This window comes from Armigeres subalbatus, chromosome 2, assembly GCF_024139115.2.
Source record: "Armigeres subalbatus isolate Guangzhou_Male chromosome 2, GZ_Asu_2, whole genome shotgun sequence".
NCBI classification, from domain to species: domain Eukaryota; kingdom Metazoa; phylum Arthropoda; class Insecta; order Diptera; family Culicidae; genus Armigeres; species Armigeres subalbatus.
The window spans coordinates 179,347,814-179,360,773 of NC_085140.1; the positions used below are offsets into that span (position 1 = coordinate 179,347,814).

Here is a 12,960-nt window from a genome sequence, read left to right on the forward strand (position 1 = left end):
TAGCAAACAACCTTAGCTCAATTAGCACATTGTGTCCGTTTTGTTGCGCTAAGCTTTATGGTAAATCATAAAAATTCATCAACTTTTTCTTATAGCGCCCGCCATCCGGCTGACGATGACGACCAATGTTTTTCTGAGTTGATTTATTGGACAGTTCGCCCATGTTGGAAACGAGGCTTTTGATACATTTTTATTATAATTTTCCAGAGCCTATTGAACTCTTTAAACTTTGTGAACTAGGGTTCATCAAAGCAATCACAATCTTTAAAATTGAATTTAATTTTTATATAAAGTCTGCCAAGCATTATCCTTCGGTTCTCTTCAAACATGCTTGTTATGGAAATATAATTATCACGCTAAATAGAGAAATAATGCATTTCAACCCCTGAACCATCCAGGAAAAAGAGATAAATACTCAAATATTTGAAGAGAGAATATTCAAACAATCCAGCAGTAGGCGGGGCATATTCAGTTTCCATGGCGCTATGCCATTATGTACAAATGATTCTCGCGGGAATAATAGAGGGAGAGAACAGGCAAAAGAGATTGGACATATTGAAAGCTCATGACGGCGAGAGAAATGGATAAAAATAATCTCTCCTGTGAAACAGTGAAACAAACAAAAATATTAAAATCTCGACAAAAACAAACGAAAAGTAGGATTCACAAAAACGCAAAAAAAAATCGTAGAAACCTCTATCTAAGGCAAGCTCATCTTCACTCGCTCTACTACTTTCAGTATGTTCTCTTATCATCTGCCTGAAAAGAATAACCCCCGCAATCGAGAGGTCTCATGTTTGTGCCGCCAGGTTCACAACAGATCGATAAAAGCGGCTGGAGCAAATGAGAGAAATCTTTCAATCCAATGCATTTGCCAGGCAGCAGTTTCGAACGAATAACGGTCGCGATTGGACGTGTTGGTATTTCTAACGCCGTAAAGCTCAAGCTCTTAAGCTGTGTTTATCGCGTGTTTATCGATTGTGCACTACTTTATCGGCTGAAGCAATCATAAAAACAACAAAAATGGTACAGTGAAAACAACAGTGATTTGTGATACAGTTTTGAAACCTTCTAAACAAATACACCATAAATATGTTCTATGTTTAATGTGGTTTAATATTGAAAGGAAAACATATGAAAAACAAATTAAACAATGACAACGAGAAGACAACGAGTATTATTGATTAAACTGTAATTTGGTCGAATCAAATTCTTTCTGCTCCATTGCTTGATCCTAACAATGGATTGAAAATAAAGGGAATCGAAATGTGACTGCTTTACTGATAATAGATAATTAATGGAACCGCATCGATGTAAAACTGGCAGAGAGGAAGAATATGAAGGTAAGTTTAGCATACCGCCGGTCTTTGAAAAGTATTTAGGGTGGACATTGCTCGTACATTAAAGTTATATTTCAATAAAGAAATGAACTTTTGTAGTAGCATTCTATAGTTACATTTCTTGGACTGTTTCAGTTCGAGCTTCAGGTCGATGAATTAAGAAATGTGTGCGGATTTGTCAGTAAAAAAGCTATCCCATTGATGGCTTTGAAAAAATGTTGGAACATGGTTGACGCATTAAAATATTCAACAACCACGTAACTATATATCGATCAACATAGGTTTGTTTAAAACATAGTGTGATAGTGATATTCAGACAATTTCTTTTTCAATTGTTCTGAACCTAATTTCAGCTTAGCATAGTTTTTACATCCGAGCAAAACCAGTTGTTTCGCAGCGAGAAACAAAAATGTGATTATCTGAAGATTTCAATTATGTAAAGTGTGTTGGTTTGTGATATGAAAAGCACAAGAGGTTACAAGTCTATTTGCAACATCTGGTGATTACAATCATAGAAAAACGAGATTCGAACTACACACTTGAAATAAATTGCCGAATTCGGTAAAATTTTACCGAAATCTCAACAGCAGAACTGTTCGGTAAATAATTTAACTGATTTTCGGTGATTTTGACAGTTGAGCAATGGATAAAATTACAAAAAATCTGTAAAATATATTACCGAACAGTTCTGCTGTTGAGATTTCGGTAAAATTTACCGAATACGGTGCAATGAGTTAAGTGTGTATGAACCTAAGGATATATAATATTTCCGGTGACCATCACACCACTAATTACATTTGGGAAATCTGCTTACAAGTGTACTGATATTACTTCAAAGTACCTTTGGAGGAACACGCTAGCCAAGCTTTGATCGATTAACCATATCTATGATTGATCAGACTTGGTGAAACTGCTAAATGAATCAGCTAAACGGTTGACTGATGATAATTTTGAATATAAAAATTCCAACCAGCTAAAAACTTAAATAAACAATATAACTGCAATATATTCAAATAATCACAAAAAAGGAATGTATCGCCCTAAATTTTTTAGATTCTCACCCCTCCTCGTACGTTTTTCATAACATAACATACGAAAAAGGCACCATCGCCATTAGGAGGATTACCTTGAATGTCAGGTTCAAATGCAATTTGACATAACAGTGATTTGGCACACTAGACATTTGGCATAATTCGGGACTGATTTGCGGTTTGGGCGTAACTTATTTTGTAAACAAACATTGGGAAGCAAATTCCTGCTAAAACAAGTATTTCCTGAGAAAATCAAGGCACGTATCCGAAAGAATAGGCTTTCCTTTATTGGGTAGGGGAATTAGTTGTAGAGAAAAATGATTGCATTCTACGGAATCAATAAAACAATGTTTGTTTACAAAATAAGTTACGCCCTAATCGCAAATTGGTCCCGACTTATTATAGGACATGGGGTCTCCAATAGCCTTAAGAGCAAAGGCGTAGGATTGCCAATCCGGAGACGGCGAGTTCGATTCTCGGTCCGGTCTAGGATGTTTTCGGGTTGGAAACTTTCTCGACACCCTGGGCATAGTGTATCCATTGTACTTGCCACACAATATACATACTCATGCAATGGCGGGCATAGAAAGCTTTCAATTAATAACTGAGAAAATGCTAATATAATACTAAGTTGAAAAGCAGCCCAATTTTCAGTAGGAATGTAGAGCCATTGAAGAAGAAGAAGATGATAGGATATAACAGAGAGTATTAAATATAACTTTAAAAAGTTTATCTAGTTGAGCATGATAGCCTTAGGAGGCATTGGTTAATAATGTATGTAAGTATTAAATCGTGTTCTCTATGTGAAAATTATCTGCATATAGTTGAGATGTCCTAGATTCTTAAATTTGTCCTGGAATGGATATTAAATAGTCTACCAAATTAACCTTGTATGTTACGAAGTCCTCAGTAAGGCGTACATATTTTGTCCATGAACATGAGAAGTTCTAACACACCGAAGACAAAACACATTATAGGAAGAAGTTTAAGAGAAGACATCTTGAGCCACCCACCACGAGTTTGTATCGGTGATGACGGAATCGAAGTTGTTTAGAAATTCTTGTACTTGGGATTACTGATACATGCGAAGAAATTCGATACCGTACATTCATACTTTAGAATCCACAAGACGCTCCCCGATTTAATATAGTTCGCTGAAAATAGTTTGGTACAATTGACTATTTTCTTCTTCTTCTTATTGGTATTACATCCCCACACTGGGACAGAGCCGCCTCGCAGCTTAGTGTTCATTGAGCACTTCCACAGTTATTAACTGCGAGATTAACTTTTATGCCCAGGGAAATCGAGACAATTTCCAATCCGAAAATTGTCTAGACCGGCACCTGGAATCGAATCCAGCCACCCTCAGCATGGTCTTGCTTTGTAGCCGCGCGTCTTACCGCACGGCTAAGGAGGGCCCCATTGACTATCTACAAAACGTTAATTGACTCGGAAGTTCTCTACGGACACGAGACCTGAACAATGCTCGCGGAGGACCAACGCGCACTTGGAGTTTTCGATAGGAAAGTGCCATCTATGGTGGGGTGCGGATAGCAAGCGGCACGTGGATGAGGTGAATGAACCATGAGTTGTATCAATTGTTGGGAGATCCATCCATCGTTCACACCGCGAGAATCGTGCGACTGCGGTGGGCCGGACACGTAGCCAGAATGTTGGACAGTAATCCGGTGAAAATGGTTCTCGACAACGATCCGACGGGAATAAGAAGGCGAGGTACGCAGCGAACAAGAAGGATCGATCAGGTGGAAGACGATTTGTGGACCCTCCCTAGTCTGCGTGACTGGTGACGTGCAGCCATGGACCGGGTTGAATGGAAAAGACTTTTATGTACTGCACAGGCCATTCCGGCCTTAGTCCGAGTAAATAATAAATAACATGAGATGTTCTAGACTTTCCAGTTGTCAGAACTACAGAACAGGTTGGGGAGCCTGGAACATTTGGTTTGGGTAAACTTTATTGGAATATTATACACATAGGCTTTACAGACTTGCATGGACATTAGGGTGGCTCGAATTAGTATGGGAAAAACTTTTTTCAATTTTTTTGATGGGCCGCCCTCTTATTCGGTTCTATTTGATACCCTGATGCTCTGGACAAAATTACAGCCAAATCGGTCAACATTTGGGCAGTGCTAAACTCGTTGGAAGTTTATATGCAAAAATGTATGCAGAAACATCCAAAAACAGTGAATTGCAGTTGAACGGCACAACTTACGATGAAGAACTATGATACTCATTCAGATATTGAAGAATTTATTACAGAATGTTATGCAGAAAACCGCGAGAAGATTAGAGTTTGCATTTCTCTGAAATGGGGTTTGGGCAAATTTCGTTTCTTTTACCTTTGAAAAGAAATAAATTCACCCCTACAACACTCCAGTAAAATGCTAATATCTTTGCCTAAAAAACTCTAATCTTCTCGCGGTTTTCAGCATAACATTCTGTATTTAATTCTACAAGATCTGAATGAGTATCATGGTTCTTGAATGTAAATTGTACCGTCTAACTGCAAATCACTGTTTTTGGATATTTCTGCATACATTTTTCCATATAAACTTCCAACGAGTTTAGCACTGCCCAAACGTTGACCGATTTGGCTGAAATTTTGTCCAGAGCATCAGGGCATCAAATAGAACCGAATAAGAGGGCGGCCCATCAAAAATTAGAAAAAGTGTTTTTGAGCCACCCTAATGGACATGATTGGTTGCTGTCATTTCTGTGTCACACTTTTTGTTCTTTATTGAAGTACATAGTCGTAAAGTTAATACAAACTGTACCCAGCTACTTATCTGGTAAATTTAATATGAAGTGCAAGCATCCCTAATATATTTAACCTAACTTAACATTTTTTACAACAATTCATTATCACTAATGTACGTTTTTCAACTTCTTTAAAACATATTTATATTTGTTTCATTCGTAAGACTTCTTAGAAGTGCGTTAAAGCGTATAATTCCTGTATAAATTATGTTTCAACTTTCGAGAAGCTAAAGTGAGAGGCCTGCCAGTGAAATATCTTTCTCTGTTTATATCTAATACAGAAACTTTTTTCGTGAAAATCAGGCTTGGCAATCTATAATTTTACAGACGATATAAGTATTTTATGGTCTGATATTTGACATTCAGGTTCCATTGTAATCAAATGTAATTTGTGTCCAAAATGGTTACTAATGAAGTGGTCTATGGTAGTGGAGATCGTGTTAGATAACCGATTAGCAGTTAACGGGTTTAAACTATTGAGAATAATATAGCCTAGACTTTCTACTAGACATCGATAGTTTGCCACAAGCTCATTAGAGCCATCCAATAAATTCAAATTGAAATCCCCACAAACTATCAGTCTTTCAAACTTTGAAATCCGTTGCTCAAATTTATCAAGAAATAAACAGACATTTCTTCCTGGATTATACACTCCCAAAACTTTTAGGTTGAAATGTAACGACTCAATGGCCAAAAAAAATATAAGGCGGCCAGGAACTGCCTTTAAAACCTTCTCTTACTTTGAGACACATGCGAAGCGTACTAATATAAGTTGTATTCATCTTTTTTTTCGCTCGACTGTAGTATTGAGCCTATTTGGGAAATATTTGGCTTCGCAGTCTTGAAGAGAATTGAAAACTATGTTTTTAATCTTTTCCCGACGTTTCGGTGCATTTAGGGCATTTTTCAAGGGGTCGATTTGTTAAAGTTTCTTCGTCAAATATGTTTCTGTGTGTGACGACCCCAACTACTTAAATTCCTTCAGGGGGATTCGTCACAATCTTTTATGCGGAGTCAGTTTACCTTGGCACCGACCCGCGCTAGAAAAGAGTTTTGCGCCCAGCAACAGGGTTTTGTTGTTTAAGTCTGCTTACTTTTGCTTTATAAGCAAAATACAGCACTTGGCAAGGTTCTAAATGAACTGTTATGTGTGAGAGAGTCATTAAGTAAAGAGAGAGAGAAAATTGTCAACATAAAGTAGGTTAGCTGTAAGTTAAATGTAAGTTAATAAAGAGTCTTATTTGTACCACCGAACTGAGTGGTGTTTTAATTTTTATTCGAAAATCCAGTGCCGCCGCGCGGCCCACCGGCGGGGATCGTCGCCCCGTCGGTAGAGGTCTGTTCATTGTGGTGACAGCGGAAAGCGCTTCGTGTGAAGCGCCGGTACGCCAGAAAAAATCTGCGGTGCGAAAATAATGGCTTATATGGATTTAAGTGAGTTTCGAGAGTTTGGAAAAACAGCTATCGATTTTATAGCGGACTATTTGGTGAACATTAGTGACAAAGAATTTGGTTTCCTGCATGATCGGGTTTCCAATGAAAACCCCAAGGAGAACATTTCACAAAGAGAACATTTGAAGTGAGCAAACAAGAAGCAACAAAGCGCGAAGAGCTATTATGCTGTGCAAAGCTTGAGTGTAAAATTGGATCATTAATTAATTGCGACGAAAACAGCTGAGTGTAATTGTTTTGAAATGGCGATAAGCGAAAAGTGGCGCTTGCGAAACGACCACGGGCATTCGTTTCTACGACAAAAAATTGAGTTTTCATCAGATCCTGATTTACAATGAACTACAGCTAAGTGGATTTTAATATGCAAAGGTGAAGAAGCCGGGAATTGTCCTACGTTCCGGATATCACACCCAACAAATGTGAATGGTGATGTAGATCTCTGGTCGAGTTACGGATTCGCTTGCGTAGTACGCACGGAAGAAACGAGTGCTTTTGCGACAAAAGATGGTTCAACTGTGCACTCTTTGGTTGAGGGTCTGCGGCCACGAGGAAACGTCCAGCTGCCGACGGAGAAGAAAGGTTCCAGCACGCAACGTAAGCCTGGTGAATCCTCTGTTGCAGGTGGTTTCTAGTAGCTTCGACTTCGATAGGATATCCGAGAAAGTGATTTAAATGATAAGTATGCCTTTTGTCTTCTTTTATCTTCTAAGTGTAGTGCGATACTTTCATTAGTTGAACGCGAGTATTTTCTTATAAGTTTCAGAGAAAAATATGCATTTGGTTTACAACTGGACGTCTTATAATAAGTTTTTGTATTAATAATTTAACTGCGGATTTTGTTTCGTTTGCGCGTATTTTTGATCGCTTATTATTATTATCTACTAGTGAAACATCTTTTTAAATTCAACAACAAAAGTTGTGTGTAAAAGTGAATCTTTTTATGCGTTCAAGTGATATTGCAAAGAAACAGAAGCACGTTGAGTCCAACATTTAGCATATAAGAATAAGTGTTTTAATCGAGAAAATTTATTTTGAAAGTAAAAAGCAGCGGAATTACGCGATACAAATGTACAGAAAAATCATTCGAGTGTATGTGACGTCGAGCACGTTGCTTATTAAGTTTTATTATTAATTAACAGAATTTAATCAGATTATTGCCCCAAACGAACACACATTGAAGAACTCAAACAGTAAAAGACTAAACAGTTTAAAACATTCAGCGTGTAATTCGTAGCATGTAGAAGGATTCAAAAATAATTTATTGTTAAATTATTGTTGAACACATTATTGAAAAATTAAAATTATGAAATTATTCAAAACAAAAAAAAACTGTGAACAATTTTCTCTCTTAAAAAATGGATCTTGACTAATTGTATTTTGAAATTTCAGTCTCTCTCAAGCCTTTTTGTTTTTAATAACGGACTATTTTGAGCCTTGGTTTTCACTATAACGTTTTCAAAGAAGGAATCTTTTGCTAATTTTTTCTTCTTTCAAAGGGGGAACAGGGAATCGGCAGGTATTCCGTCAGGCTATTGCGCTTCGGCTTCGTTTCGGCTAAAGCCGCAATTACTACTATAATGCAATGCATTCTAATGACCATAAATAGATATGAATTGATGGAAACATTGGAATCTATCCTCCTAAAGCGCTAGTTTGGTGGACAATCCTTTTTTATATGACGGCTAGCTTGGTTTTTAATCAAAACCATTACTTTAGCTGTCTTTTAAATTGGGAAAGAGAAATGGACTCTCACATTCCATCATCAGAAAGGGAAATGGACCCTCATATTCCACCACGAGCTGATTGGGAAGGGGTGATGCGATGACTCTGCTTGGCCTTTGACCGAAAAGGGAGCCATCACATTTTTAATTTTTGGATAAATTTTCGAAAGTCATATAATATGGTAGAGTTGCAGTATTTTCATGTGCCATTTTGAAAACAACAACATGGTACATTTTTCTAAAAGTGGGTTTTATATACAACGTATGAAAATGTTCATATTGGCACATTAGTTTGCCAAATTTTAATAAGGGAAAATAATGAAGGAGGATATAATCCTATAGAAAGATTTATTATTTGAAGAAATAATACTATATTACAGGAGAAGAGTCATGCCTCCTATAGAAAGAAATAAAAAGAGATATTGCAGGAGGAGAATTATGCCTCCTTAAAAAGGATATTATGGGAGAGGAAAACACCCTCCAGAAAATTGAACAAAAGGGGAGTACATTTATAGAATTTTGTATGGATCTGGATACTTAAAGTTATCCAAAAAGGGAAAAGTGTACAAAAATATTGCAAGTTCTACCAAGTTGCTATAAAGTTTAGAACTCAACCCGCTACTTTCAATTGAAAGTGATCTTTTCAAGTACACTTTCAACTCATTGGGTAGGGGGTAATGTGACGACCCCAACTACTTAAATTCCTTCAGGGGGATTCGTCACAATCTTTTATGCGGAGTCAGTTTACCTTGGCACCGACCCGCGCTAGAAAAGAGTTTTGCGCCCAGCAACAGGGTTTTGTTGTTTAAGTCTGCTTACTTTTGCTTTATAAGCAAAATACAGCACTTGGCAAGGTTCTAAATGAACTGTTATGTGTGAGAGAGTCATTAAGTAAAGAGAGAGAGAAAATTGTCAACATAAAGTAGGTTAGCTGTAAGTTAAATGTAAGTTAATAAAGAGTCTTATTTGTACCACCGAACTGAGTGGTGTTTTAATTTTTATTCGAAAATCCAGTGCCGCCGCGCGGCCCACCGGCGGGGATCGTCGCCCCGTCGGTAGAGGTCTGTTCATGTGTAACGTACAATGTTACAATGACATTGTACGTTACATAGAAACATATTTGACGAAGAAACTTTTACAAATCGACCCTTTGAAGAAGGCCCTAAATGGACCGAAACGTCGGGAAAAGATTAAAAACATAGTTTTCAATTCGCTCCAAGACTGCGAAGCCAAATATTTCCCAAATAAGTTGTATTCCTCGTTGATTTGAAATCTACAAACGACCCATGCTTAAAACGCTCTTGACATTACAAATAATGCCTAGCAAGGTAAAAATATCATGCAAAAACTTTTCGATATTTTCTTCCGCTGCCTTGATCACATTAAAGATTTAGAGACATTAAGGTCACTCCTGACGGAATCCAAGTTTCAAAGTGCTCGCGTTTTCGGGGGCACACCACTCGATACGGAGGCGGCGCACAACTGTAATTTTTGTTGATTTAGCTTTGCTGCGTCGCAGCATGCGTGAAATAATAAAAATGACAGTTGTGCGTTGCTTCCGTATCGAGAGGTGTGCCCCCGAAAACGCGAGCACTTTAAAACTTGGATTCCGTCAGGAGTGACCTTAAAGAGCATATGACTTTCTAAGCTTGACTGTTTCATAACATTTAACTCGTAGTTTAGTTCTTCAAAATTCTGTGTGTTCTTACACAATCTGTTTTGACTACAAAGACCTCTCTCTTCAGGAAAATATTATCTTTTTTCATTTGGTCAGGAACACTAATTTTTAGTACTTCAAACTCATTGGATATAAACCGCTGGGATGCTTTTAAATCTTCCATTTCAGTTTCCAACTTTGTTGTCGATTGCTTGATTTGAACAAACATTTCATCAATTCGTGAGTTAGTTTTATCGCTTGCTTCGAGAATATCATTCCTTATCAGGTGTGGCAACTTATTAGGAGAAATGCTCATCTTATCCTCTTCACCGTATACATAGATCATCAAATATTTTTGAAAACCTAGAACATCTGGTTTCTGAAATACTGAGTGGCAAATTACTCGCGTGTGTTCTAAGGAAAAGCAAGGACTGGGCATGATTGGCTGTTGTCGTCTTTGTATCAGGCGTAGTTAATCTGTTAGAACAGTTGATATGGATTCCAGAACACTTTGGTGAGCCTAGAACATCTAGTTTGAGTATAACTGAGTTGCAAAATACAACTACTGTAATTTCTGTTAAAGCTAATATTGAAATATATTGCTGTCGAGTTGTTTGGGAAATTTCAACTTCAAGAAATTTTCACAAACCTAATGCTCTGTTCAGCGTTTTGAAGAATAAACTATAGCATATACACTTATATAGAGTTGTCATCAAATATTTCATCCACTCGAGAAGGTGCACAGAATTATGAGTTACGAGTCGTTTGGTAGTTGCAGGATAGCCAATGATTTGCAAAAAAAGAACATTTTTTTAAACTCACTCAGTGTTTTCTTGTTTTGGGAAACTAAAGACAGATTATTTTTCGTTGTACTTTTAAAAATTTTCCACGATGCCATTGAATTTGGGATTGTGTGTGTTTTACAAAAAAAATCGCAATGCCGTTGGACTCTGAAAAAAAATTGCATTCCATAAACATCAAAAGATTATATTATACCCGATTTCATGACATGTAAACGCTCTCAAAAATGCTTCCCATTTATCATGCTTTAGCATCGTATTTATCACGTCTACTAATCTAGACAGATGATGCGCCAAACACTTCTGTAATAGCTCGCCCACCAGCGGTCCCAACTTTAAACTTAATAGCTTCTTGATTATCTTCCTTCCTATATAATCTGAAATAATAACAATCATGCCAAAAAGATTCAGTAGATGGTTGAATCGCTGCTTACCTTTTCCAGCTGCCCGACAGGCCACCACAATCGAATCGATGCGATGGCTCCACATATGCGTTCTTCACCTTACAAATCGGATGTGATATGCGCCGCGCTTGCTTATGCGCTCAGCAGAAAAATGTTTTCACGGGTCATAACTCATGTTTTGCTACATAATGGTACGGAATAAAAACTGGCATAAAAAGCACGTTTGTAAAGATCAACAAATAAAAATACAGTCAATACGTAAATACAGCCCTGAAACATTTCAGGCGAATTTCTTGAGCATTTCGTGTCATGACTGCAGTTTAGTTTTTCTCGTTTTTCTCCATCAAAGCAACAACATCAAAAATATTGTTTGTAGGTATTCATTCATTCTGATGAAGTTCTTTTTGATTGGGAAAATATTTCTTAATGTCACGAACGAGAGAAAACTTACACTCTACAAAAAAAATGTATCAGATTCGGAACTAATCTCAAATTAAAACCAATATCCATTCTGCAATTTGTAGAAATCGAAAGTACACTCTATACAGCAAAGATGGGGGAACTTAACCGCAGATTAAAAAAAAAAAATCAAAGAAAATATCGCAGTTTTCCTCAATTTAAGTTTCTATTGTCGCACATTTTATGTCTCAGTTATTTAAAACACGATGCATTTGCTTTATTCACGGTCCGATAAATAAAACCTTGTTTACTTTACACGCTCACGACATCACGATGTGTCCACGTTCTGTATCGACGAACTTCGAAGAACTCAAACGTCTCATTTTAATCGTGTTCTACGGCCTGCCTTGCTATAAAATCATTAAAATATGACCCTTAACAAAATAATTATTATTTCTATGAGTTCTTAAGCTTACGGAAACTCAAATGAACAGGAGTAACGGCACAAAGTCACCTTCTTTGCTAGATTGTCCACCACAGCGTCCGAATCGCCTACAAAGCCTACGCTTGGGACCATGTGATGGGGTCTTTGTGTACATTCAAACGCGTGCTCTTGTTGCTTCCTACCCCTTCAGAGCTCTATATTTGTAGTCCCTCAACTATAGTCTGGCGGATACAAAATCTATAGCTTTGTTACTGTCATTTAGTTTAATTGACATTGAATCCTTCAATCTTCATGTGACTTCCATATTTAAATGAATAATTTTCATCGCACATTTGACTTCTTAAAACATAATACATTTCACCATTCTCATCCTTCATCAATCATATAAATGTCAGTTTATTTAGATTCTAATATTCTATCCACCAGACTGTAGCAAATACTATCCCATCTCAACGTATACCGCGCTGCTCGATCTGAGCAATATTTTACTCACGACTCCATCAACACCTGACAGCTTTGTGATCACATTTAGTGCAGGATCACCACATCGGCGTGGTATGGTCTTCTGGTTTGCTCGAAGCTGGGGCGTTGTCAAGCGGAACGGTAATTAACGATATTTTACAGCTTGTCGCAGCAGATCCTCGAACCGCTCTTTGATGGTTAATTAAAAAGAGGGGGCACTGGCGAAACCACCTACCACACGCTCGCGGGAGCGGGAACCAAAAAATATTGAGGTCATTTACTCGAACTTCAAGCATCAAAGTCCCATTAAACTGACACAGTGTTCTTGCAGAACATTAAAATGTCTTGGTTTCTTCGTTTTATTTGTGCTGCCGTGCCTCTACGCTCCTACTGAAATTTTACTTGCTTTTAATCTGAACTTTTTAGTTTGCCTGCAGTTATGTAGTCGCACATCGCACTATGTTAACTG

At 37.5% G+C, this 12,960-nt stretch overlaps 1 protein-coding gene across 2 annotated transcripts in view; it reads left to right on the forward strand.

The window, feature by feature from the left end:
* Positions 1-673: 673 nt before the first annotated feature.
* The window catches only part of LOC134211315 (LIM/homeobox protein Awh-like), a 72,086-nt gene continuing 59,799 nt past the window's right edge, over positions 674-12,960 (forward strand). Inside the window, exon 1 of one of the 2 annotated variants that reach the window (XM_062688065.1) lies at positions 674-1,343. In XM_062688065.1, the coding sequence (XP_062544049.1) occupies positions 1,338-1,343 (6 nt within the window). In that variant the 5' untranslated portion in view covers positions 674-1,337. The remainder of the gene's footprint in view (positions 1,344-12,960) is intronic. The other variant, XM_062688064.1, reaches the window with a different exon arrangement.